This window comes from Notamacropus eugenii, chromosome 2 (genome assembly GCF_028372415.1).
Source record: "Notamacropus eugenii isolate mMacEug1 chromosome 2, mMacEug1.pri_v2, whole genome shotgun sequence".
NCBI classification, from domain to species: domain Eukaryota; kingdom Metazoa; phylum Chordata; class Mammalia; order Diprotodontia; family Macropodidae; genus Notamacropus; species Notamacropus eugenii.
The window spans coordinates 225,341,800-225,366,945 of NC_092873.1; the positions used below are offsets into that span (position 1 = coordinate 225,341,800).

At 36.3% G+C, this 25,146-nt stretch overlaps 1 protein-coding gene across 2 annotated transcripts in view; it reads left to right on the forward strand.

Annotated features, from left to right (window-relative positions):
- ECT2L (epithelial cell transforming 2 like) overlaps nucleotides 1–25,146 on the forward strand; it is a 98,674-nt gene that overhangs the window by 33,308 nt on the left and 40,220 nt on the right. For both annotated transcript variants that reach the window (XM_072643449.1, XM_072643450.1), the window contains 5 exons: nucleotides 5,381–5,543; nucleotides 7,739–7,991; nucleotides 10,006–10,174; nucleotides 15,876–16,014; nucleotides 18,221–18,389. In XM_072643449.1, coding sequence (XP_072499550.1) covers nucleotides 5,381–5,543; nucleotides 7,739–7,991; nucleotides 10,006–10,174; nucleotides 15,876–16,014; nucleotides 18,221–18,389 — 893 coding nt within the window. The remainder of the gene's footprint in view (nucleotides 1–5,380; nucleotides 5,544–7,738; nucleotides 7,992–10,005; nucleotides 10,175–15,875; nucleotides 16,015–18,220; nucleotides 18,390–25,146) is intronic.

Sequence of the window (25,146 nt, forward strand, 5' to 3'; positions counted from 1 at the left end):
GGTGAGTGCTATTATCATTCCTGTTTTACAGTTGAGGAAACTGAGGCAAACAGGTCAAGTGACTTGCCCAGATTCACCCCATTATTAATTTTTCAAAGCTAAATTTGAATTCATGTGTTGACTCCACTGTGCCTCCTAATTGCCTGGGTTTTAATTATTCTTTTACTTTTTAAATTAGTTGTTTTGACCTCCATAACATCTCTCATATGAGTCCCCTTCTCTCTATTCACACAGCTACCATTTTAGTCCATCCAATAACCTTCTGATTGATCCCCCTACTTCAGATCTCTTCCTTCATTCCTCCATAGAGCTGCCAAAATGATTTCCTAAAGCTCAGGTCTTCCTGTGATACCTGCCTCACCACCTACTTAATAAACCCTCTTGGCACCTATTACCTCTAGGATCAGTTATGAACTCTTATGTTTAATAGATAAAGCCTTTGAAAACCTAGCCTCCAAATAATTTTCCAGTCTTATTTTACTTTACTCCCCTTAGCACATTATAAAATCCAGCCAAATTGGATTTCTTACTTTCCTTCATCCATGAGGATGCAGACTTCATCTCCTATTTCTATACTTTTCCACCATCTCCATGCCTGGAAGACACTGCTTCCTCACTCCCTCCCTAATCTTCCTTTAAAACTCAGTTCAAGTGCCACCTTCTACATTAAGCTTTTCCTGATCCCTCAGTTCCTAGTGCTTCCCTCCTCAAAAGTCCCTTATATTTATTTTGTATATAATTATACATGTAATGAAATGTATTTACATATAGAAATGTATATACATGTATCTCCTTTTAAAATGAAACTTCCGGTGGTCAAGGACTATTTCATTTTTTTACTTTCTATCCCCAGTGCTCATTATAAATGCTTAATAAAGTGACTTGTCCAAGGTCGTGCAGGTAGCAAGTAATATAAGTATGGCACTTAAGAGCAGGTGCTCTAATTCCAAAACCAATATTTTCCCCACTGTACTACACTGCCTCTCTGAGGAATGAACTCACTCAGTGCTTGGCCTATCCCACTGCACATGGTAGCCTGAGCTACGTGCATTTCATCCACTTTTTTTTGTCCATACGGATGTCCAGAATGATTTCTTTTGAGTGACTCGTATATCATTGAGAAGGTCAGTGAGTGTTCTAGGATTTGATACAATTGGGTGTAATCTGCAGACAGGCACACCCACAGAACCTTACTATTGAAGGGGAGCTATTTTTTTATTTGGACTTTGTGAAGGAAGTCCTTTGTGATGCTGGCAAAAAAAAAAACCTTTGATAAGCATATTTCTTCTTTAATTACCTGGCTTGGTGGATTGCTGAACAGAACTATGGGATTGCGTCTGCAGTGGAATTTTGTGAGCTCTTAATATATTGTTTGTGGAGCGCCTTGTTTCAGGAGAGTGTTTGAGGCTGCAGTTTTTGCCAGTGAGATTCTTTTTTTGGAATCAATATACAATAGATAAAAGGCAGTTGGATAGCTCCTCTCAGTCATGTAACTGTGAAGATGTGGTCTGCTGTAGAAAATCTGCAAAAACTTCTTAGTTCTTATACTTGATTTGTGCATAAAAATTCTCCTAACAGTTTTATCTGAATGGGTAAAAGAGTCAGTAGCTGTTGATGTCTTCTCAGATGCCTTTTTGTGGTTGCAACAATACTCTCCATAATTTTTTCTCTTCTTTTGGAATCTTTGCCTCTTTTGGGTATCTTGGACATTGATTCCTGAGCGCCTTTAAACTGGTTTAGCTGCCCTTGACTTCAAATGATGATGGTGATGATGATGATGATGATGATGATGATGATGATGGTAGCTACCATTTATATACTGCTTACTGTGTGCCAGGAACTATGCTAAGTACTTTACAAACATTATCTCATTTGATCCTCACAACAATTCTAGGAAGCAGATGCTATTATTATCCCTGTTTTATAATTGAGAAAACTGAGGCAAGCAGAGGTTAAGTAAGTGACTTACCCAGAGTCATACAGGTAGTAAGTTTATAACACTAGATTTAAACTCAGGTCTTCTGATTCCAGGCCCAGCCCTCTGTTCACTTCACTTTCTGGGATGAGATGACAGAGTCCATATGATGTGGTTCCATTCTAAATTGCTATTGAAATGATATCAGTTCTGTTCCATTTCATGCCTTTGTTGTCTTATTCCTAGTTGCATCTATCAATAGTTTTGTGATGATCTGACCTCTTTGGTTTTCACACCACTTTCTGACTTCCTTTCTACTTTATTGTTTTTTCACTGTTTTGTGAAGTAGTCATACTGATTATCTTCCGTTTGCCTCCTCATAATGCTTTACAGATTAGCTTGTGCTGTAAAGTGGCAGTGATCTTGATGGCTAGATCTCTCTGCTTAGTGAGTCAGTCATGCATTTGCTCTCTGAGGAAAGTTCTGAGTTCTTTTGGACCTTACCTAACAGGTGTGGCTCCTCTAAGGATCCCTAGGCCACATTTAGAGAAATGCCTTAGAATGCTGCCTTGTAAATATTAGGCATTCAACAAATGTTTCTTGAAAGGGGGAAGTTATAGGCAATTCTTGATGACCCAGGGATTGTTACTGTATTGACTCTATTTCCTATTCCCTTCTCTCCCCCCCCTTTCAGACTTTTTATTTCTAAACAAGGAAGGGAGAGCAGCAAGATTTATTCAATGGAATTTTTACAATTTTTTTTTTTTGTAAATGGAGTCACAGCACCTTTCCTTCCCCTATAGAATTCAAGGCTCTAAGTATAAGCAGATTTTGGCTAATCCACATTTCAAAGGACATAATTAGCCGTATAAATATAAACAGATGTTATTGATGTAGATGAAAGGCTTGTTTATTCCTATAATAGCCAGCATTCCAAGATTTATAGACACAATATGAGGAACCAAGAATAGGAAAATCAAATCAAGACAGGTCTGGGATTGAAAGACAGGAGTCAGACATTAAAGCTATGGGTTAGAGACTAAGTAAAGAGTTAGAAAATACCCATGAGCAAGTTGAGAAAATGCTCTGATTCAAAGCAAAGATGCAATGAATCAGAGAAAAGAAGATATTAAAATGGAGGCATCTTTTCCCTCAAACAAGAGGTTTCAATATTTGCTGCTCAAACGGGAGTTGGCAACTGAGTCACTAGTGATCGACTAGTCAGAGGCCTACAGGTGCAGGCTAGTGATTATGTTATGGTAGAGGTTCTTAACCTGGTGTCCCATGAATTTTTTTGAAAAAAAATTGATATCTGCAGTTCAATATAATTGATTTCCTTTGAACTTCTATTTATTTTATTTTATGCCTTCAAAAATATTAATCTGAGAGTGGGTGCATAGGCTTCAGCCTGTCAAAGAAGTCTATGACAAAAAAAGTAAAATTCTATGTTAGAGAATAATAAGTAGGGAATCTGTCTTCAGAAAAAGAAAATTCTGACAAACTTATATCAGAGACAAGTAGGCATTTTAGATTTCATTTTCAGTCCTTTGAAAAAAAACCAGGTTACATGCAAGTAGCAGCTGGAGTATAAAGAAACATTCCATCAATCCCTTGCTTTGACTTAATATAAAACAATAACAACAGAAACACTCCATAGCAAAAGCAGAGTGCATCATTGCTCTGAATTTAAAGTACGTTGGGAAAATTGGCAGAATAGAGCCCTCTATGTTGACTATGTGAGAACATCACTTTTCAAAAATCCTCTGGGACAGATGTCTAATTTTACAAGGGAAAATAATAGAAAACACAACAGGGATAAGTAATAACAATCTTCTAGAAAATACAAGTGGGTACACTCTTCCAGAATTTGATATATAAATTCTTTCAGAAATTAATTTCAAGTACTTTAAAAATCCCATGTTGAGGTTACAAACACTTGGTCTTTCTAAAGGCTGAAGCCTGCTGCTCTTCCCAGGAAAGCCAACCTTGGATAAGGTAGGATTGGGGAAGGAGAGGGAAAGAAGAATTTTTTGCCATTTCTTCTTCCACATTGGCAAGGAGGATCAAGAAAGAGAATATGGATTAGGGAAAAATGTGAAAATATTGAAGCACAGTTTAATTAAGACCTTTCATTTTTCCTCTCTTACTGCCTTTATTCATTAGAATATTAGTAATAAGGAGTTGAAAAAGGAAATATAGCACGTTTGGGACTCACCTACCCTGTACTCTTGTATTGGCTGATTTTGTTCCCGTAGGTAGCAGCAGGGTTCTACTGGAAGCTTTGAGGAGCTGGAGGTGTCCATCTAATGCTATAGCTCACAAGCCCCCAGTGGTATTCTTTCCTCTGTGATCATCAGTTGATGTCTTAATTAGCTTTAAGAGAAGAACATACTAAGGTAGTATAGTAAAAAAAATTGATACAGAACATTCCTCCCAAATTGTGTGACATACTCTCCCAATGGTACATACCGAGTCCAAGGAAAAGAGGGCTCATAGTTAAAAAGCACATGAGGTGACTCATAGCTCCTGGTTGCTACAAGTCTTTTCTTCACCTTTGTGGAATACTTAGGAAGTTTTGCTTAAGAATAGTGTTGTTTTCTTCTGCGTTCCTTGTAGAAACTTGAAGTTCATTTTCCTCATTGTGTCTAATTTTTCCTTGGCTCCCAAAGCAGATAATATATCACCTTTTCTGGGGATGCTGCTAGGATTAGGACAGCCATGCTCGACTCTTCCAACTCTTCAAAGTTCATAAGGTTATTCTCATGTCAAGGCAGGAGCAGGAAAAAAGAGTATGGAGAAAAAAGTGGAGACACTTTCTTATCCTGGCTCCCAAAGGATTTCTTCTCAGTGGAGGAAGCTATGCAACTTCCACTACTAAGCTTCTACATACTCCATTCCCAAATGAATTCCTAATTGTCTTGCCATTTTATATTTTTTAAAAAATTAGGTATGACCACTAGTGGCCTCAACCAGTCCAAATAAGCTGCCTGTACAATGTCTCTCCATTTGATCCAAAGGCTTTTAAGGACTTCTAAATGAATCAAGAAACATTTCACATTTTGTCTAAAGCTTCTGATTGACCAGATCAATAGAGGTATCTAGACTTTGCTCACACTTAGTTCATACCTCTGATTTGTTGACTCAATATAGCTATTCTCACCTGAATTGTCAGGGCAAAGTAGAGTGGGGGTAATTGATTGACTGACTTAATACTTCCTCACAACAGAAAATTTGCTATACGAAAGTAAGATGATGGATGAAATTATATTTTAAAAAATTAGTTATCCTTGATGTCATGTAGATAATTAAAAGCTGGTTATATTTATGTAGTTTTTTTTATTTTTTAAGATTTAACGTGTTCTTTAAGTAGAAAAGCGATATGAGAACAGTACTCTGAACCTCAGTTCTCACTGTCAGTTTTGGATATCAGTGCTAAGAACTAAATTCCTGTATCTTTTTTTATAGGTTTGTCAAAGACTGGTTTTCTGAGAAGATTCCCATGGTCAAAGTGGATTTCTGTACAGTCTTACCACGTTTCATTTCTCTGCACATCTTCTCCTTCCTGAATCCCATGGATTTGTGTTCAGCTGCACAAGTTAACTGGCCTTGGAAGTTTTTAACTGAACAGGTCTATGGATTGTCCATTTTTTGTCACAAAATACAAACATATCTGTAAAGGCAGCTACATATTTTGGTGGTCTGTCCTGTGAATAACATTGTTTTGTGATTCCAAGCACTGTGGTAAAGTTTTGAGGAACAAAACTGCTTTTAAACTTGTACTCAAGTTTATAGGATTGTAGATTTAGACCTCAAAGAGACCTCAGAGGTATTCTGTTCCACCCCCCTCATGTTATAGATAAGGAAACTGGAGCCAGGTTAAGTAATCTTTTTAGTAGTGACAGAGCGAGGAAAATAATTTTAAAATTACACTCCTTAACATAGCATTTTACCTGGTAATTAGGGTGGCTAGACCATGTTGCATAGTGGATAAAGAACTGACCTTAGGGTCAAGAAGACCAAAATTCAGTTCTGCCCCTCCTTTTTGGCTATAGACATGTCACTTAGTCTATTAGTATCCTTAAGTAACTAATTTGCTCATTTGAATTGGTGGAGGAAATTTCAATGCTGGAATTTCCCCATACCAATGAAATCATAAGCCTGGATGCACTCTGCCCTTCCCACCATCAAAATTAATATTTATGAGCTATTCATCTAATTATAGGAAACACCACTAAATGTTAAATGCAATTACTCAGGAGAAAATATTGTTTAAAAAATAGATGGCACCTTTTCCCCCTGGAATTTCCCTTCATGACAAATCATTTCTATTCCATTTTTTTCTGTTTTATTGTGTGCATACTATGTCATCAAACATTTAAATTTATTTTTTCCATTTAAAATAGAGATACTTTTTAAGGAAGGTCTGTAATGGGACCCTCAGAGAGCAGATTAATCTAACCCTAGAATGGGTGAAGGGGAACTATGCACAATGATTTATTTTTTTTTATTTTTATTTTTTAATTAATTAATTTATTTAACTTTTAACATTCATTTTCACAAAATTTTGGGTTCCACATTTTCTCCCCTTTTGTCCCCTCCCCCAAAACACCGAGCATTCTAATTGCCCCTATCACCAATCTGCTCTCTCTTCTATCACCCCTCTCTGCCCTTGTCTCCATCTTCTCTTTTGTCCTGTAGGGCCAAATAACTTTCTATACCCCTTTACCTGTATTTGTTATTTCCTGGTGGCAAGAACGGTACTCGACAGTTGTTCCTAAAACTTTGAGTTCCAACTTCTTTTCCTCCCTCCCTCCCCACCCATTCCCTTTGGAAGGCAAGCAATTCAGTATAGGCCAAATCTGTGTAGTTTTGCAAATGACTCCCATAATAGTCATGTTGTATAAGACTAACTATATTTCCCTCCATCCTATCCTGTCCCCCATTACTTCTATTCTCTCTTTTGATCCTGTCCCTCCCCATCAGTGTCGACCTCAAATTGCTCCCTCCTCCCCATGCCCTCCCTTCCATCATCCCCCCCACCCTGCTTATCCCCTTATCCCCCACTTTCCTGTATTGTAAGATAGGTTTTCATACCAAAATGAGTGTGCATTTTATCCCTTCCTTTAGTGGAATGTGATGAGAGTAAACTTCATGTTTTTCTCTCACCTCCCCTCTTTATCCCTCCACTAATAAGTCTTTTGCTTGCCTCTTTTATGAGAGATAATTTGCCCCATTCCATTTCTCTCTTTCTCCTCCCAGTATATTTCTCTCTCACTGCTTGATTTCATTTTTTTAAGATATGATCCCATCCTCTTCAATTCACTCTGTGCACTCTGTCTCTATGTGTGTGTGCATGTGCGCGTGCGTGTGCATGTGTGTGTGTGTGTAATCCCACCAACTACCCAGATACTGAATAGTTTCAAGAGTTACAAATATTGTCTTTCCATGTGGGAATGTAAACAGTTCATCTTTTGTAAGTCCACAATGATTTATTTTGAACTCTAAATTGAAGGCATTTTTAAATGTTCCCTAAATTCTAGGGTCAGGAGAACAAAATACTCTGGTGGGGTAGGGTAAGTGAGGGAGATGGAGATCAAGATTAGCCATATGGTGCCATACAAGAGTGGAGTCTGCTTCTCTGTACTCAGAAACACAGCAAGTTATGAGATAATGGAAAGTTTAAAGCTGAATTAATGTTACCTGTGAAGGAATTCTAAATGTAATGGGAAAACTTCCTTGAGAATCTTAAAATATTATCTGGAAACTGGTGTTGAAGAAAAAAAATGACAGCCTCTCTTTCCCTTGTGCATCTTTTGTTTGAAGGATTGCTTGTGGAGACCAAAGTGCATCAGGTTTGGATGGTTTCTGCCTTATGATTCCCCAGATAATGAGTATGGTGCTTGGAAGCGTCATTACATCGCCTGTGTTGCCACCTTGGATTGGCTAACCCCAAGGGAAGCTTCTGCCATCTATGGGACCCTCAATGAACCCAAATCAGAAAATGAGGAGCAAGGAGAAAGGCAAAGAGAAAGACAACTAAGAAAAGTGATCTGGGGGAGACTAGCACTCCAGAAGAGTCAGTAACACTTCAGAAATTGTAATAATCTTCCAAAGTAGGGAAAACATCTTTTGGTTGGGTGTAAACTCAAAATGAATGTGAACAGCTACTCTAGATGAAGTTTAATTCTTTTTTACAATGAACTCTAATGACTTGTCCAGATAATTTTGCTGAACTTAGAGTTTGGGGCATGATCAAATACAACTTGAAGTGAAGTAGGTCATTAGTTGGTATTTGGAAATCTTGTTATGCAAAGGGTTTTTTAGAGAGGTGGTATTCATTCATTGATTTATAGTTATAATTATATTTGTCATAATGGGATTTGTTCAACCAGTAACACAGACCATAATTTTGCTTTCAACCAAGGGAGTGGAGGATTGGCTCATCCAGGCAATTACTTCAAATTTCACTTCCTTTCGATTCATCGAAGATCAGATGCTCATAGGTCTAAAGCTGGAAGGGGCCTTAGAGGTTATCTAGTTCATACTTTTCAGATAAGGAAAATGAGGCCCATAGAGGTTATGTACTGGTCCCAGTTCCCACAACTGGACCTCCAAATCAGTTCTGATGACTGTGAGTCCAGCACTGCTTTCATTATATCATGAATCTCCTTTTATTTAAGGAGGCAAAAAATGCTTTGTGATTTGTTTTATTAACAATTTACCTAAATAGGACAAGAGATGAATTAAGTGCATATTATATTTTCTAAAACAAAATCCTTCCTAAGTATAAAAATCCCCAGTGTGGAGTAAAAGCAAAGAATAGTCTTTCTTATTTTTTTCTGTAAAATTTGAAGTCTTTATAAGGTATTTTGGACTCAGAGTCAGGATCTTATTTCTGACACTAGTTCTATGGTCATGAACAAGTCACTTAACCTGTAACAACCTTTTTGTTTATCCGAAAGTGCAGATACCCCTACGAACAACTTGTCTGTGTATGTGTGATAGTGTATGTAAATGATAGTGTATGTAAAGCACTGTTCACACTTTAAAGTGTTATATAGATGTCAGTTGTTATTGTTGTCAGTTATTGTAGTTGTTGATAGTCTTATTGGTCTGTTCTCAATATTGCACTGGAAATAAACATAATTAAAGCATTCTTCCCTCCCTGTTGCTATTTTCCTTCCTGTATCATCACATAAGATTTCTGATGAAAGATTTTATACAAGCTCAAGTAAGATCACTTTCACTGCTATCTAGGTATACTACATATTTTTACAAATAAAAAAAAGATGAAGGAAAGCAGTCAGTAGGATTAAGGATGAGAAATAGAGTAAAAATAAGAGCCTGGATGGGAATTTGGAAAGGAAAAAAGGAAGAAAAAAGAAAGAAAGAAAATGAGGGTAGGAGCATGAAAGTGGATGGGGCACTAGGAGACATCATAAGATATGAAGAAAGATCATGGGTTCTGGAGGTAGAGGTTCTTAGTTTCAGCTTGAGCCTGTGATGTATTTCCTATGTGACTGGGCAAGTTACGTAACCTTCAGGAGCTTCAGCGTCCTCACCTGTAGGCTTGGACTAAAGGGGTCCTTTCAAGTCCTAAATCTATGAGCTTCTGTGTGACAAAGAATGGGTAAATTAGAGAGAGTACATAGGAAAGAATTTGAAATATGACAGGTCACATTTGTAGCTAAGGCTTCATATTTCTGGGATTCACAAAAGTAAGTGGCAAGATTGATTTGAGTTTGAGATTTGAAAGGAGTGTCTCCTTTGTACCTATTCATCTTTACTATGGAAGCAAGCAAAAAAGAAAAGGCTTAAATTCAGGAAGAAAGAAGGAGAAGCATGTAAATTACATAATCAATACCCCAAATATTTGAATGAATTATTTTCTTATCATTGTTGGTTTCTAGCTGAAATCAATTGGTACTTTCAGTTGTAATACCAAGAGCAAATAAAATCTAACAGTTGTTTTCAGTTAGATTATCACCCCTAAGGCTTCCTATTTTATTTCTGGTAGTTTTATTTATATCTCCATGTCTTTAGAGAAACCTGTAAGTAAGTTGGAAACTCTGTTGGTATTTATTTTTCAGGAGAGTTATTCAAAGTTCGGCCACCTTGGATGAGTGGAGCATGTTGCTCTACAGTGTTAAAATCCAGATACCAGCCACAACTCCCACAGGTTATAAAGGATCGTATAGGATTGAGTACAGCTTTGGAGAAACAGCTTCTTTTAGCATCTTTAGAAGCCTTACCTAAAAAGTAAGTAAATCTCCATTTTCTATAGGTTAGAGCTCATTTCCCACATCTCAGTATCTAACTTTCAAACCATTTAATTAACATGTGGTAGGTACTTCCTTAAAATGATTCAGTTCATATTTTGTTTTCAGCTACAACTCTAATAATATGTAGTTTCATGTGATTTTAGATTTTTACTTTTAAACATCATTCTAGCTTGTGTTGTGATTTTATATGTAGCATTTGGTGATAATTTAGTATCAGTTCTTTAATGTTTAGACAGTCTTATAGGATTATTATTGACTTAACTGTTGTTATCCTAAACATAAGATCTTTATCTAGTGACCAGTGAATAAACATGCTGCTGAAGGGACTGACCCATATCAACATTGACATTCTTGCTATAAACGAAACCAGTAGATAAAGGGAAGTTACAACTTAATAGAAGGATGTGTCATAGTCTCTCAGTGGAAAAGCAAATAAATGATTTGGCAGAATTGGTTTTATCCTTCATGCAAAGGCAACAAGAAAGACCATTTCATAGAACATTTGCTCATCTCTTATGGCAGTGCTTATAGTAAGCATTTGTAAAAAAAAAAAATTACCATGAAAATAATTGCAACTTATGCATTACAGAAGAGGAAAAGGTAAAGAAATTCTACTAAGAATTTAAGATTCTCTGAATTAAATCAACATTTTAATACTCAGGGAATAGATGGACATAAAGGAAGATGGTGAAAAAATATTACAATATATGGTTCACAATAAAGAAATTAAAGAGGTCAAAGGCTGGTAGACCATACAAATGCCTATGCCCTCATGTCATGAATATTTTCTTGAAGAAGAAGATTGGGAAGTACTAGACTTGGCAAATATTGAATAACATCAAAAAATGAAATCGATTCTACCTTAGTGGATAGGAAATGACTTATTAGCAATGTGAGAGCCATTTCTAAATCAATTACATAGTCAGAATATAAGACTGTTATTATCACCATCAGAATCAATACCCAAGTAGAATAAAAATGAAGCAATATGACTTGCAATTAATAACTCCACCTTTAACTATTTAAACAAGCTAATGGTAGCAAAAATAGGAAATGGGAAAAAAATAATAGAAATCAACACAAACTATTATCAGTTCTTAAGGATTAACCTGTGTAAATCAGTAGCCACAATGAAGAAAAAAGAAAAAAGTCTAGAAATTGCTCTGCGACCACAAACAATCTTTTGCTAAAGAGACAGGACAGACTAAGGCAATTTATATTAATAGCCCCTTTCTTGGATCGACAAAATATTTATGAGAACACGGTACCCACATCTTAAGGATATCCTTGATGAATATATGAGAAGGGTTTCATATATACATGTATATATATATATACATGTATATATATATATATCTTTAAAATCATAGAGGTGATCCATTGTGCTTCCTGTTTGTTCATATATTCTCCTACACAGGTAGCTCATGCATCATATGAAATAACTGGAGAAACATAAGAGATGTCTTTGATAATTCTGTGATGATTAATCTCAAGTGAGGCATAAAACAAGAAAGAATTTGTTACCTTCATGAAGAAAGTCTAGCATAGAGTCCAAATGAAACAGATTTCCTATGATTAGTGAGGTCCTCCAGATGGATGTTTGTGGATGACATTGTGCTGGTGATTACATCAAATCCCAGAAGACTGCAAAGCCTCCTAATCAAAATCAACAATGACTTTACAGAGTTTAGGCTAACTATCCAGCGCCAAATGGTGCTGCAGAAAGAGTGCTAGATTTGTGGGCTGAGGATCTTGGTGAGAGTCCTGGATGAGAGAGCAGAAGATGTTGCTATTGACGGATAACCAGTGGACTGTACTTCACTTATAACCAGTAATATCGAGAGAAAGGAAGACCCCATGTTGGGTACACACTCTCTGTGGAAGACACGGACAAAAGTCACAGAAGATGAGATGTAACCTGGTGAAGTTTTGAAGGAATTTGTAGTATGTCCACATGCCAGTTATTGTTTTTGTCATTATTAACCTGGTGATGACTTCATTTCCTGAGTCTTCTGTGTTCCTCCTGAACTCAGACAATGGTTACAGAGCAAGGAGTGCTGTTGTACAACATGACTTTCGGGGGGAAAAATCCATCCATTCATCCAGACATGCAGACACACAGATACATACACTTTAAAGTTAATCTTTATTATTAACACTTTCCTAAGTCTAGACAATCAACAAAGCAATAAATCAAGCCCTGATTTGTAACAGTTACTAAATTTCTATGCTATAAATGCTAATAATGAAAATTTAACAATGGACTTTTGTTCAGCCCTGGTGCTAACACAGTCAAGAAAACAGTGCAATTGCTTTGTGGGGTGCTGCTTATAACCCGAAGGAGAGTATCTCTTCCCCTCTAAAAGTACAGATAACTGACCTTTATACTGTGACGCATTACAAAGTATTTTAGGAAAAAGGAGAGAGAGCAGACTTTGTGTCAGAATAGTACAGCTCTGGGAAGTTTAAGTTTCTGGGTGACTTTCCCATGAATTTAGCTCTTTTATGCATGTCCTTGGGCAAAATAACTTGCTTTGTGTTATACTGCAACCACTGGGGGTCTTAGGTACAACATGCATCAAAGGGCTGGGTAGAGATATTACGATATTATAAGGTCAATGGAAGGTATATCCTTCCATGTTCTCTCTGATGTGATTGTGTCAGAAGTAACTGTTCTCTCTCTCTCTTTCTCGGTGTGTGTGTGTGTGTGTGTGTGTGTGTGTGTGTGTGTGTGTGTGTGTGTGAGAGAGAGAGAGAGAGAGAGAGAGAGAGAGAGAGAGAGAGAGAGAGAGAGAGAGAGAGAGAGAGAAGTGGTTTAAAGAAAGTGCTATAGAGAGGACATCACTAGATAGTCCTGAAGCCTCATATAACTTCTCTGCCTAGGACTGTGTTGTTGTTTCTTATATAGTCACATGACAGTCATCTCCTACTGCACTAATGTTACTGTAGAGCCAGCTGGATTTAGAAATATTCCTAAAAGACATTCAAAACACAGCCATCATCTTTATCATCATTATCAAATTTACTTAACTTTTATGAATTAATAACTCATATTTATGATAAAATTAAGATTTTAAAATATTATATATTCATAATCTCAAATTATCATATTTGTTATGATCCTCATAATGACCCATAAGATAAATACTAGAGGTGTTATATCCATTTTACAGATAAGGAAACTGAAGCTCAGAGAGATTGAATAACTTGCCTGTGGTTCCACAGCTGGAAAGGCACAGAGGCAGGATTTGAAGCAGGTGTCTTGCTGACTCAGATCCAGCACTGATTCTAGCATGATGCTCTCAGCAGTACACTTTTCTAAAATTCCTGGACCCTCTTCCCCAACTATCTACTGATAAAAATTCAACTAGACCATGCATTGCTGCTACAGTTTATTATATGACATTGTATGGTCCAAAAAAAAAAGTGGCACAAGGCTAAGATTCTTATGGTCAGAGAATAGCACTAGAGATAATAGAATCCAATATCTTAAGTGCTTGTGAATCAATTAATATTCATTTACATACTTATTCATATTTACAAAGTAGGCAAAAGAATTTTGTAGTGGAAAGAGAACTGGATCTAGAATCAGAGAACTGGGTTTCAGTCCCAGCACTGATAACTGTGTGATTTTGAGCAAGCCACTTAACTTTTTTGAGACTCAGTGTTCCCATCTATATAACAGGAATGATATCATTTCCATTATCTAACCTCACAAAGCTGTTTTGGGGAAAGAGTTTTGTGAACCTTAAAGTGCTATGACATCAGTCATTATTGTTGTTGCGAGTGTCTATACACAGCCAACTCTTCTTAAACACTTAAAACTTCAAATAACAGTGAGATTTGGATTTTTCCCCTGTTATTAGGAAATAGATAAAACATGCACCCACCAATATTGAAATTTTGAAACTTTATAACCCAAAAGATAGACTACATTTTGAAGATTTGTAAAAAGCATATGCATTTTAATGAAGCTATCAGGAGAAGACAATATAGCATAGATGATATGTAACCAAGAGTGCTGGAAGAAACAAGGGCGCTGTTTTCCATTGCAGAACGTAGGGTGACCAAAAAGAACTGAAAAGCTGAAAATGTCACTGCTATTGATACTGTGGGTAGCATTTTTGTTCCATAATTAGTGCCCCCCCATAGGCTACAGTTTAGTGTCCATGATCTTTCCCCTCTGCTTGCTTAACCAGGAAGGTTGTAATAAAACAGGAAGATTTAGCTCCTGTTAGACTCCAGAAGGGGATTTGCAGAGCCACCAAGGGAAAATAAAGGCAGGATTAAGTGTTGAGATAGCATTTTTTTTTTTGTATAAATTAAGATTAAACTTTTGATTTATGGTGTCATGTAGAGAATATAAGATCCCACTGTGTTTATTGTTTGGGGATTACAAAAGAAAGAATTTTATTTGATGTAACAGAATATTACCTTCCAAACGCCTCCCATTCGTATATCAAGATTATTCAGGATTCCTTGGAAGATAGTACAGAGGAAAAACCTGTTCAATGACTGACAAAATTCAGATGAGACATTAAACAGATGTGTTCACTGTTGTGATGGAGAAGATCCAGAGCACCATACAAGTAGAGAAATTCCTGGTGGATGATGAAATCTTTCAGATGTTCCTATTTGTAGATGATATTATGTTGATTGTATCAAGTCTCCAAGACACCGAAGAGTATCCTGGATGAAGTCTGACTCACTCAAAGGGGTTTGACCTGTGTTACACAGCAAAGGCCAAGTGAGTGAAGACTGCCTATTGTCTGGATTTCAACATGCCTTTGGATACAGGTTGCCTAATATTATGTATACTTGGGATAGATAGAACAACTGGACAATAAGTTGAGGCCAAAGTTGAAAAGAAGGAGAGAGTGGATGGATTCCTTTCAGGAAATTGCACCCTTTTCCTGACTCCAAGCTTCTCATTGATACTGAAAGTTGATTTTAAAAATAATAACATTCTACTGGTCTTTCTATATAGCACCAAGACATGGAACATGCCTGCTTCTAGAAATGAAGCAATATGATATAACGAATAAGGTACTTGGGTTTAAATCCCACCTCAGACACTTATTAGCTGCGTGGCTCTGGGCAAATCTCTTAACTTCTTTTAGCCTCAGTTTCCTCAATTGTAAAATGAGGCAGTCCCTTCCAGTTCTAAAGCTCTGATCCTATGATTTTATGAAATAAAGAATAGTATTCTACAGAGGACAATAGGAAGGTGCTTGGTGAGTGCCAGCATGCTATAATAGATGACCAAGAAAGAACTCCAAAGAAGAACAGGGCAAAAGAATGACATTGAGAAACTCTATGACATAAAGAGAAGGTGGGATAATTATACAAAAACACATAATGGCTTGTGGATAGCCAGTGTGCTCCACTGGTGTCTTCACAATATCACAAAAAAGTGAGAAGGGTTGCCAGTGTGTTGGATGAACCATCTATGGTGAATTTTGGGGAGAACATAGATAAGAGTCAGATGGGACGGGCAGATGTGGATTGGTAACAATCTGCATCAATGGAATGAACTCTCAAATTGATGAGATCAACAGATCTAGTGGAATATTTATGATAGTCAGGATGTATTTTGATTCCTCTCTACTTTTCATAATCCATGTAGAAGAAATTGCAACTTACTGTATTCCTTTTTTCCCCCATTTCTTCTCTTGTAGAAAGAATGTGTCTGGAAGTCATTCTTATCCTCTGTTATCAAATAAGCATTACCACAGAAGTGATCAGAAGTATAGCAGCTTTTCACATTCAGTTCAAACTTCTCTAGTGTTGATATCATCTCGGATTCCTGCATATGAGGTATTAATTTTGTCATAAGGCCAGTACTTTTCTATATCTTCCGTCTTGGTCTGGAATAAAGTAACACTGGCAATCCTCAATGCTTCATCTTCTACACTTATAAAAAGAAAGTAGTTTGATCTACTTAGGATTGCATGGTACAGTGAACAAGCAATGTCTCTGGAGTCGAAAATCCTGGTTTTAAATTCTGCTTCTGATATTAACTATCTTTGTGACCTTGGCCACATCCCTCACCCTCCCTCACACTCAAGTTTTCCCATCTGAAAATAAAGGAGTTAGAATAGATAGCTTCTGAAGGCTTCTAATTCTAGGGCTATGATCTAATGATGAAATTTATCTATGCCACATTAAAAACAAAAAGCAATACAATTCAGAATGCTCCCCAAATTTCTCTAAGACTAAAATAATAACATGAGACCAGCCTCCCCAAAGAATGTTTGAAACTCAATTCTGTATCATTACTTAAGCACAAAAATCAATTTGAGGTGTGCTTTTTGAGGCAGAACTTATATGTGTTTTCTGAGACCCAGCCTAGCTTAGAAACTCAGAACTAAAATGAGACCTCAAGGGTCAGCTAGACCAGAAAGCATCAAACTGCCCATCGCCCAGAGCCAGATTCAAATGTGATTAGTAAACGTTCAACAAAATACACAAAACTTCAGTAAAACATAGATTTTAGTTAATTTTTGGTTTTCTAAGCCACTATGCAGCCTGTTGGGATCCTTATCTATTTAAGTTTGACACTGACTAGACCAGTCTATACTAATTTCAGAACTAAGGGTAGAGAAAATCAATGATGAATATGTTAGGTGATGAATATATTAGCCACAAGTCATGAAAAGGCACGGAAAACTTTGCTGTCTGCATTAGTGAAAGGAGACCTTATGAATGAAATCACATAGATTCTCAAAGAATTGAAATGTTCTTTTGAACTTATTGTAAAAGATCTTATCTAAAAACATTTAAAATTTTTCACTTAGATATCAATAATTTAAAAAAATAAACAATTTAGAGAAACTTTCACAATAAAAACAAACTTTTCTATAGAGGCAAAAAATATTTTTCATTGAGTTATTCCAGAAATTTTTAATATGTGATTCAAATTTTTAAAAAATTATTTTTCATAAGAAAATGAATAAATATATGTTCACAAATATGTATACACACATATATGTGGAGAGAGTACACACCATTCTTTATTGATATATACACAATTGTTGTTCAGCCATTTTCAATTGTTTTTCATTCTTTGTGACTCCATTTTGGGATTTTCTAAGTAAAGATACTGGAATGGTTTGCCATTTTCCTTCTCCAGCTCATTTTTCAGATGAGGAACTAAGGCAAACAGGGTTAAGTGACTTGCTCAGGGTCACACAGTTAGTGAGTGTCTGAGGTCAGATTTGAACTCATTAAGATGAATCTTTCTGATTCTAAGCTCAGTGTTCCATCATCTGTACCATCTAGTTGCCCATATATACAACAGGATGGAGTTTAATTAGGTAGCTCATTTAATTAGAAGTCTATGAAAAGAATAAAATAACAAGCATTTAAGTACCTACTACCTGGCAGGCAGTGTGTTAGGTGCTAGGAAATACCACAAAAACAAGACAGTCTCTGACCTCAAGGAGCTTACATTCTATCAGAGAAGCTAACATGTATATAAGTGTGTGTGTGAACAAAATAAGTTGTTTGTTTATTTTGCTGGAAGAGGGAGTGCCCTGGAAGTTGGGGACATTAGGAAAGGCTTCATGTGGAAGGCATTGCTTTATCAGAGTTTTGAAGGAAACAAGGGATCCTAAGAGTTGGAGATGATGAGGGAGTGCATTGTACTCATGGGAACAACCAGGGCAAAGACCAAGGTTGTAGGTTTCCTTTTGGGAGTCAATTAATTTTTCCCTATTCTATGGTTCCAGATTTTACTCCTAAGCCTGGTTAGCTACCTTCTTGGATACAAGGTGATAGGAAAGGATAGATCTATATAAAAACATGCAGCTACTAAGATGGAAGTTTGTGGATTAATATTAAGAAGTGATGGAGGAAGAGGCTTCCATGGGGTATACCTTCCCCCTTCAGAGGTCTTATAATAAAAAAAAAAAAAATCACTCCTAAAAAATAAATGTTATTTTTAAATTAATTATATTTTGTTTATTAATAACTATTGTCAATAAGTGAACTTCATTTTCTGAAACTCAGATTGTTCCTCTAGATGGTTGTGGACAGTGTTAAGACTGATGTCATTCCTCTGGTGTATGAATATAGCGGCTTGACTTTGGAAAGTCTACTTCTGCTTGTAGAAAAAGTTCTTGATGGTCGGAATGTACAGAGTATTGGGATATTTAGTGATGGAGATTCCAGAGAAATCAATTTACTACAAGGTAATTTCAAAGAAAGTAGAAACTTGTTTATCTGCTACGATCTAATACGTCCATTTTCTGATAATCTCTATAGTAACGTTAAGAGTTAAGATCAATTTTGTCAAGGAAAAATTTTTGAATTAAGTTTTTAAATGGAGGCATTTCTGAATCAATATAAAAATAAGATCTATATTAACTGACATTGAAATTAATCCAGTTAGAAAGTGAAGAAAGAAGGGAATAAGTATTTATATAGTGTCTACTATGTGCCAGGTACTATGTTAAGCACCTTTTCCCCTACAAATATTATCTCTGATCCATACAACAACCCTTCAAGGTAGGTGTTGTTATTATCCCCATTTCAACTGAGGCAGACAGAGGTCAAGTGACTTTCCAGCGATAATGTAGTTAATAATTGTCTGAGGCTGGAGTTGAATTCAGATCTTCCTGACTCCAGGCCCAGTGCAATATCTACTGAACCACCTAGATACATCAAATGGAATAAAAACATTGGTTCATTCATCTTGGACCAACAGCCAAAAGACTTAGTTGAAACCTACTTGATTGAAATTTTTTGTAAGGGGCTGGGGAAATTCCTTCAGAAATCACTATAATTACTTTGTTAGCAGAAAAGAATGTTTTAGAATTAAAGCTGCTTTCAGAGCGTTTCTATATTATAACTTGAACTGGACTTTGCTTATACCTCTGTAGTGTGCACTTGGAGTGTTCCACATGAACCCCTTCAATGTCATCCCTCATACAAAGCATGAATCATCTTCTCTGTCTCTAGGATGGCTTGCTCACTCTAAACTGCCCTCACACTGGCAGGTTAGGTTCCTAGAGAAGGACCACCCTCACAGGTACATTCAAAATCTCTCAGGCTTTAGGGGCAACCCTGTTGTGGGAGAATAAACTCTCCCTACTCAGTATTTTAGCTATTAAACTCCCGCCAATATAATTCCATTTACACAAGCCAGTTATTAAAAGTGATGACACCTTTAAAAAATAACTACTTACTTAGTAATAAGACAAAAGAACTAATAATCACATCACAGATACTCATTTAATAAAACAAGTGAAAAAATAATTATATCACAACCCATATGTAAACCTGGATCATACTCTGCAATCAGTACCTGTGTGAAAGAGTAAGCAAACACAGAAACCTGGAAAGGAAGCACAGGAGGGAAGAAAACCCTTGTTCTTAGGGTTACTTACAACTTAGACTACAGGTTTTGAGATCATTGATCCATTTGGGAATATTTGCACTAACACGAACTACTCTCCTTCTGACTCTCACTGCTCTTTAGCTGGGCATATCTTCTTTATATTCGTTGTTAAAAGGGTGCAGAGAAAGCATTTAATTTAGTTAGTTTTTCTAAGCTAGAGATCTCCATATGATCAGGCTGCCTCTCTCTGAGCAGTTCAGATAATCTGAGCTAGCTCTTCACTTATGAGGATTCGGCATTGTCCTTTTACCTTGTAGTAAACAGTACTCAACAAAACAACTCAGGTTGAATTTTTGAACAATACAGTTAAGCCCAGCCAGCTTTTTCCTCACTAGATTACTGAGTTGTTCCATTAGATCTCAGCATCTCTTCCTATTCAGCAAAATAGTTGCAAATCCTCCATCCCCTTTCTGGTTTTCTTTCTTAAACTGGAGAGAGCAGCAGAGAGTAACAGGCACTTGTGAGAGGATTTATCTCTCTCCAACTGTAAGTAGAACTAAAGAGCAATAGTTGAAATTGAAGCTCTCTTTCAGTGAGTTTGAACTTTTATTCAGCCAATCAGATGCAACAGCTGAAGCTTTCTTATTAGCTGATCACTCCTACTGCTAGTTCCTTCACACAGCTCAAACAGAGTTGACTCCTCTCTTATCCTTTCTGGATCACTCTATTTAAGCTTCTTTAACCTCTTCACTTACTTTTAACACACATCACAGGCTTAAATCAGAGCCTTCTGATTCTCAGAGATTCACTTTTCACTTATAAGATTAAAAACTTGCCAAATATCCACTGTGAAATCAACAATATTAATTTGATCATCTCAGTCTCCAAACAATTAAATGATTTTTCATTTTGTGACTTTTGTCCTCTTAAATTTTAAAACCATTAAATGGAAATAAACCGAAGGAACATAATGCCCAGCAACTCTAGCCGTTCCATCGTTTTCAAAGATCTTCATTTTAACAGTTGGTGCTTTCAACTATGTTTCTTCATAATTAAATTTTAGCAGCTTTTACTAAATAAAATCTCCTTCTCCACCTTTTCAAGTCATCAAACTGTTTGCATTCAAAAGAGGACATCATTCTACAACCATCATCAGGTGATTTGAGCCTTCATGTTGATGCCATACTTCACTTTTTGATCTTTTAAAACTAAAGTGTTCACAACCTATCTGAAAGCTGTTTCTTTACTCATAGATGTTAGCAATTTGTATTAGAACTTATTTTCCTACTCCTTTTACGTACTATATTGTTCATGTATCAATAAGACAATGCTTCACATCATTTGCCAATTAATTTAAATGTTTTCTTTTTAAAAAATTAATCTGAATTTAAACACTAAAAAAGAACATTTCAGTATTTACAATAGAACATAAAACAGGAGATACCATCAATCTCTGCTTCATCCCACTTGATATTTCCTAAAGTACATAATTAATTCTGTATATTATTTTCAAATCTACCCTCCTTCTCTGTGCTTCCTTTTGATTTTCTTTTTATTCTTTTCTGTGCATTTTTTAAAAAAATGTTATAGTGGCCCTCTTTTTTTGCAACATAATTGCTAATTCTCCCAACCAGAATCTTTACCCCCAGTAGAAAATAGAGAGAAAGAAAGAAAACAAACCCTTTTTAGCAAATAGACATAGTCAGGAAACTGATTGCTACAGACATCATTTAACTGCATAAAGAGGTGGGTAATATGTTTCATCATAAGTCTTCTGGAAATATTGTTGGTCATAACTTTAATTAGTCCTGAAGCCATTCAAAGTTATTTTTCTTTGCAATGTTTGTATATATATTTGTACAAAGGTACAAATTGTTTTCCTGATTCTGCTTACTTTGCATCAGTTCATACTACCTAGGATTTTCTGAAACTGTCTTTTTCATAATTTCTTATGGCACAAAAATATTCCATTACATGCATATACCACAGAGCTCTTGAATAGCTAAGCTGTCTCATTCTTAGTTCTAGGATATTATGCTGATTGGCGCCACAGTGGTTTCTGTTCAGTGCCCACTGCTTTTCCCTGGGGCCCGTGACTGCTATTAAGGAGTGAAACTATCAGATAATTTTACTTAAACCTTCTTATTCCTTTACAGTAGTCAAGCAACATACCTTGTTCTTATTGGAATAGGTTTCTCATTTGAACGTGATTTAGTGCATTCATCACTGATAGCTCTCAGAATGAGAGGGAAGAAGTTCTTGTTTGATTCATCTTGATAAAGTCCTGAGGGCTTTATTTTTGTCTTGAATTCTTTACTTCTCTTTGATTTACCTTTATTGACACATATATTTGCCTGGAACTTGACTCTAGAATTCTGAAGCCTCATGAAAGAGAAAGGACAGTGCAGTGTACTCCCTCTAATTTCCCCTGTCCTTGTTGGTTGCACCACCACGCTCCCATTCTCTCAAGCTTGAAATCTTAGAGTCAGCTTTGATTCTTCCTTCTCCTTCACCTTCTCTTTCACCTCTAACTGTAATCTACTCAGTCGGTAATTCTTGAAATTTCTCCCTCTATAGTATCTCTGAAATAGAGAGGAAAGGAGAGGAGAGGAACTGCTACTCACTCACAGCTTATGTTTGCCCTTCGTTCTCGAAGAGGACAATGATATCAAGATGTTGACATGACTTGCAGTTGGCTTTGATTTCAGAGAGAGAGGGCTGTGCAACGTCACCAGCCTCATTTTCTCCTCCAGAGCCATCTGTGTCCAGTGATCTGATATTCATCAGGATGACTGGATATGACCCAGCGCAATGCTTCACACATAATAGGTTTTCAATAAACAATTATTTAATCAGTAGTTATAGCCCTCTGAACCCTGAGTATACAGTGTTTCACAGTGTAATGAGACATGGGTCCAAAGAAAGCAAGAGACATGATAATTTGTAATAGCATTTTTGGTAGTGCTATGATGGCCCAGTTATGTAATAATGTGTACCACAGTTAAAATGCAAAATATTCCTCAGTCCCAAGAGGGCAAAATAGTCCCCTTCTGCCTCTGTAGTGAGATGGGCAGAATAGTGGAGAAAGAAACAGAAAGTACTAAAAAGCATGGGTTTTAGACCCTCTATAAATTTTAACACAGATATTGGATTTTAAATGGGAGATACCTGTCCAATGACCAAGGAATGAAAGTTTGGAGGAAATAAATTATATCAGTCTTGGCATTTTCACTTTAAATAAAACCAGAAAAATGAAGTTGTGACCAAGAGGAAGGAATTATACAGAGATTCTTGAAGGGAGTAAATAGAAGAGCTGACAAAGTTGGTTTTATTGGGAGCTCAAAGGCAACAGGAAATCTCCTTTCATAGGACATTGTTTGTATTGTACTACCATATTCGTGGTATTTGTAAAAAGGCCACCATGAAAATAATTTCAATTTATGCACCAACATCTGCTACATAAGATGCAAAGGCAGAGAAACTCCACAAAGAACTGAGTAAGATCCTCCAAATTAAATCAGTATATACTTTGATATGCCTATGTATAATGAATATGTTCTTCAAGAAAAGAATGAATAGGTACCAGAAATGATAAGAATCAATAGAATCAGCTCTTTGTAGGCAGTCTGACCACTAATATTTTAAAACAAAAATCAAAATTAATACAAATATAGAATGAATAAAAATGAAATAAAGAATGGAAAAATGGGAAAAAATAGTATACAATAGAAACTAATCCTGATCTATTCAAACAAGTTATTGATTGTGGAACACGGGATGTGAATAGAAAAAAAATTATATAGAAACATATTATATAAATTTTATAGAAAGTTTAACTGACAAATCAAAGTCAATCAAAGAGTGATAAAGTATTTCAAAGTTGTGTTTCTATACAATGTAATCATTGTACAAATTGTGCTCCTAGCTCTGCCCACCTTGCTCTTTACCAGTTCATAGAGGCCTCTACAGTTTGGCCTGTAACTGTCCATTTCATTTTTTTTTTTATAACTCAGTAATATTCTATCATATTTTTGTACCACAATTTATTTTGCCATTCCTCAATAGTCCCTTAGTTTCCAATTTTTAGCTACTATGAAAAGAGCTGCTATAAATAGTTTTATACATATATACCCTTTTATTCTTTCTTTGATCTCTTTAGGGGTATAGTTTTAATAATGGTATAACTGAATCAAGGGGTATTTATAATTTAGTAACTTTGGGAGCATATTTCCACACTGCTTTCCAGAATAGCTGGGCCAATTCACAGTTCTATCAGCAGAGCACATCGACATACCTCTTTTCCCAAAGACCCCTCTGATATCTGTTATTTTTTTTCTTTCATTATGTTTTTCTGTCTAAGGGGTGTGAGTTGTTTTAATGTACATATCTCTAATTATTTATTTATTAGAAGATTTTTTTCATATGGTTGTTAAGAGCTTAGATTTTCCCCCCTTTGAATATTGTTTATTATATATCCTTTCACCATTTATCTGTTGGAGAATGGCTCTTAGTTTTATAAATTTGCATCAACTCCTCGTATTTCTTGGTTATGAGACCTTTATCAGAGAAACTCTCTGCAGATTTTTTCCCCAGTTACCCATTTCCCTTCTAATTTTAGTAATTTAACAGATGAGGAAATTGAAGCCAAGGAAGGTTAAATGAGTTGCCCAAGAGCACAGGTGGTAGACATCAAGAGCAAGACTTCAACCTAGGTCCTTGTATTAGGAAGCACTCCAACGTGCACAGGGGAACCTACTATCACAGGTTCTAAAATCTGCATTTATGAAAGGAAAGGCAACTTTTGAGGGGTCAACAATCACTTTAATTAGTTCAAACAAATACTTCCAGACACACCTTTTTATCTTTATCAAAATCAACCGACAGGGCTTTACTGCCTGAATCAGAGCAATATTACTATGTAATTTACATACATCCCTGGTTCAAGAGAGCCTTTATATCTGAGCAGTCGGAGGTCTGAACACACAGCCACTCAGAGTCTTGACCAGGTAGTCTCAAGATCCTTCTCATAAGTGAACCCCCAAAGTGAAATACTAACCTCCGAGTATATATAATGAAGATTTGGCTTCTGATTGCATCAGTCAGTAGACAAAACCCACATGACTCAGCACAGCTGTGAACCATCGGGGCTCAAAGGGGATTGTACCCTCAAGTGCTCACAATCTGACCTGAGCCTGGGAAACAACTCCAAACAAACAAATCCCACTCCGCTGGCAGCCACAGTCCTCTGACTTCAGAGCCAGGACCCTTTACATTGTATTACGCTCCCTCCCAAAGGTCACAATGGCCTAGAATATAAACTTATTTGTAAAATCTTATGGAGAAGGGTTGTAGAAGATTGTGAGCAATGTTTTCTCATAAATAAAAGAGAAACAGTGAAAGACAAAAACAATTTTTAAAAAACTTGATTAGAGATTCAAAAAAAAGGTTGAAGAATTGATTCAGTACTCTACCATGTTGGTTTAATGAAGTCATTATTCTTTATAACTTAAAGCTATAGAGAAGAAAGCCTTTCAAACACATACACAAAATCTTAGCACCATGAAGAAAAGCTCCTTCTTGAGTTAGAGCAAGGCTGAAATTGTATAACC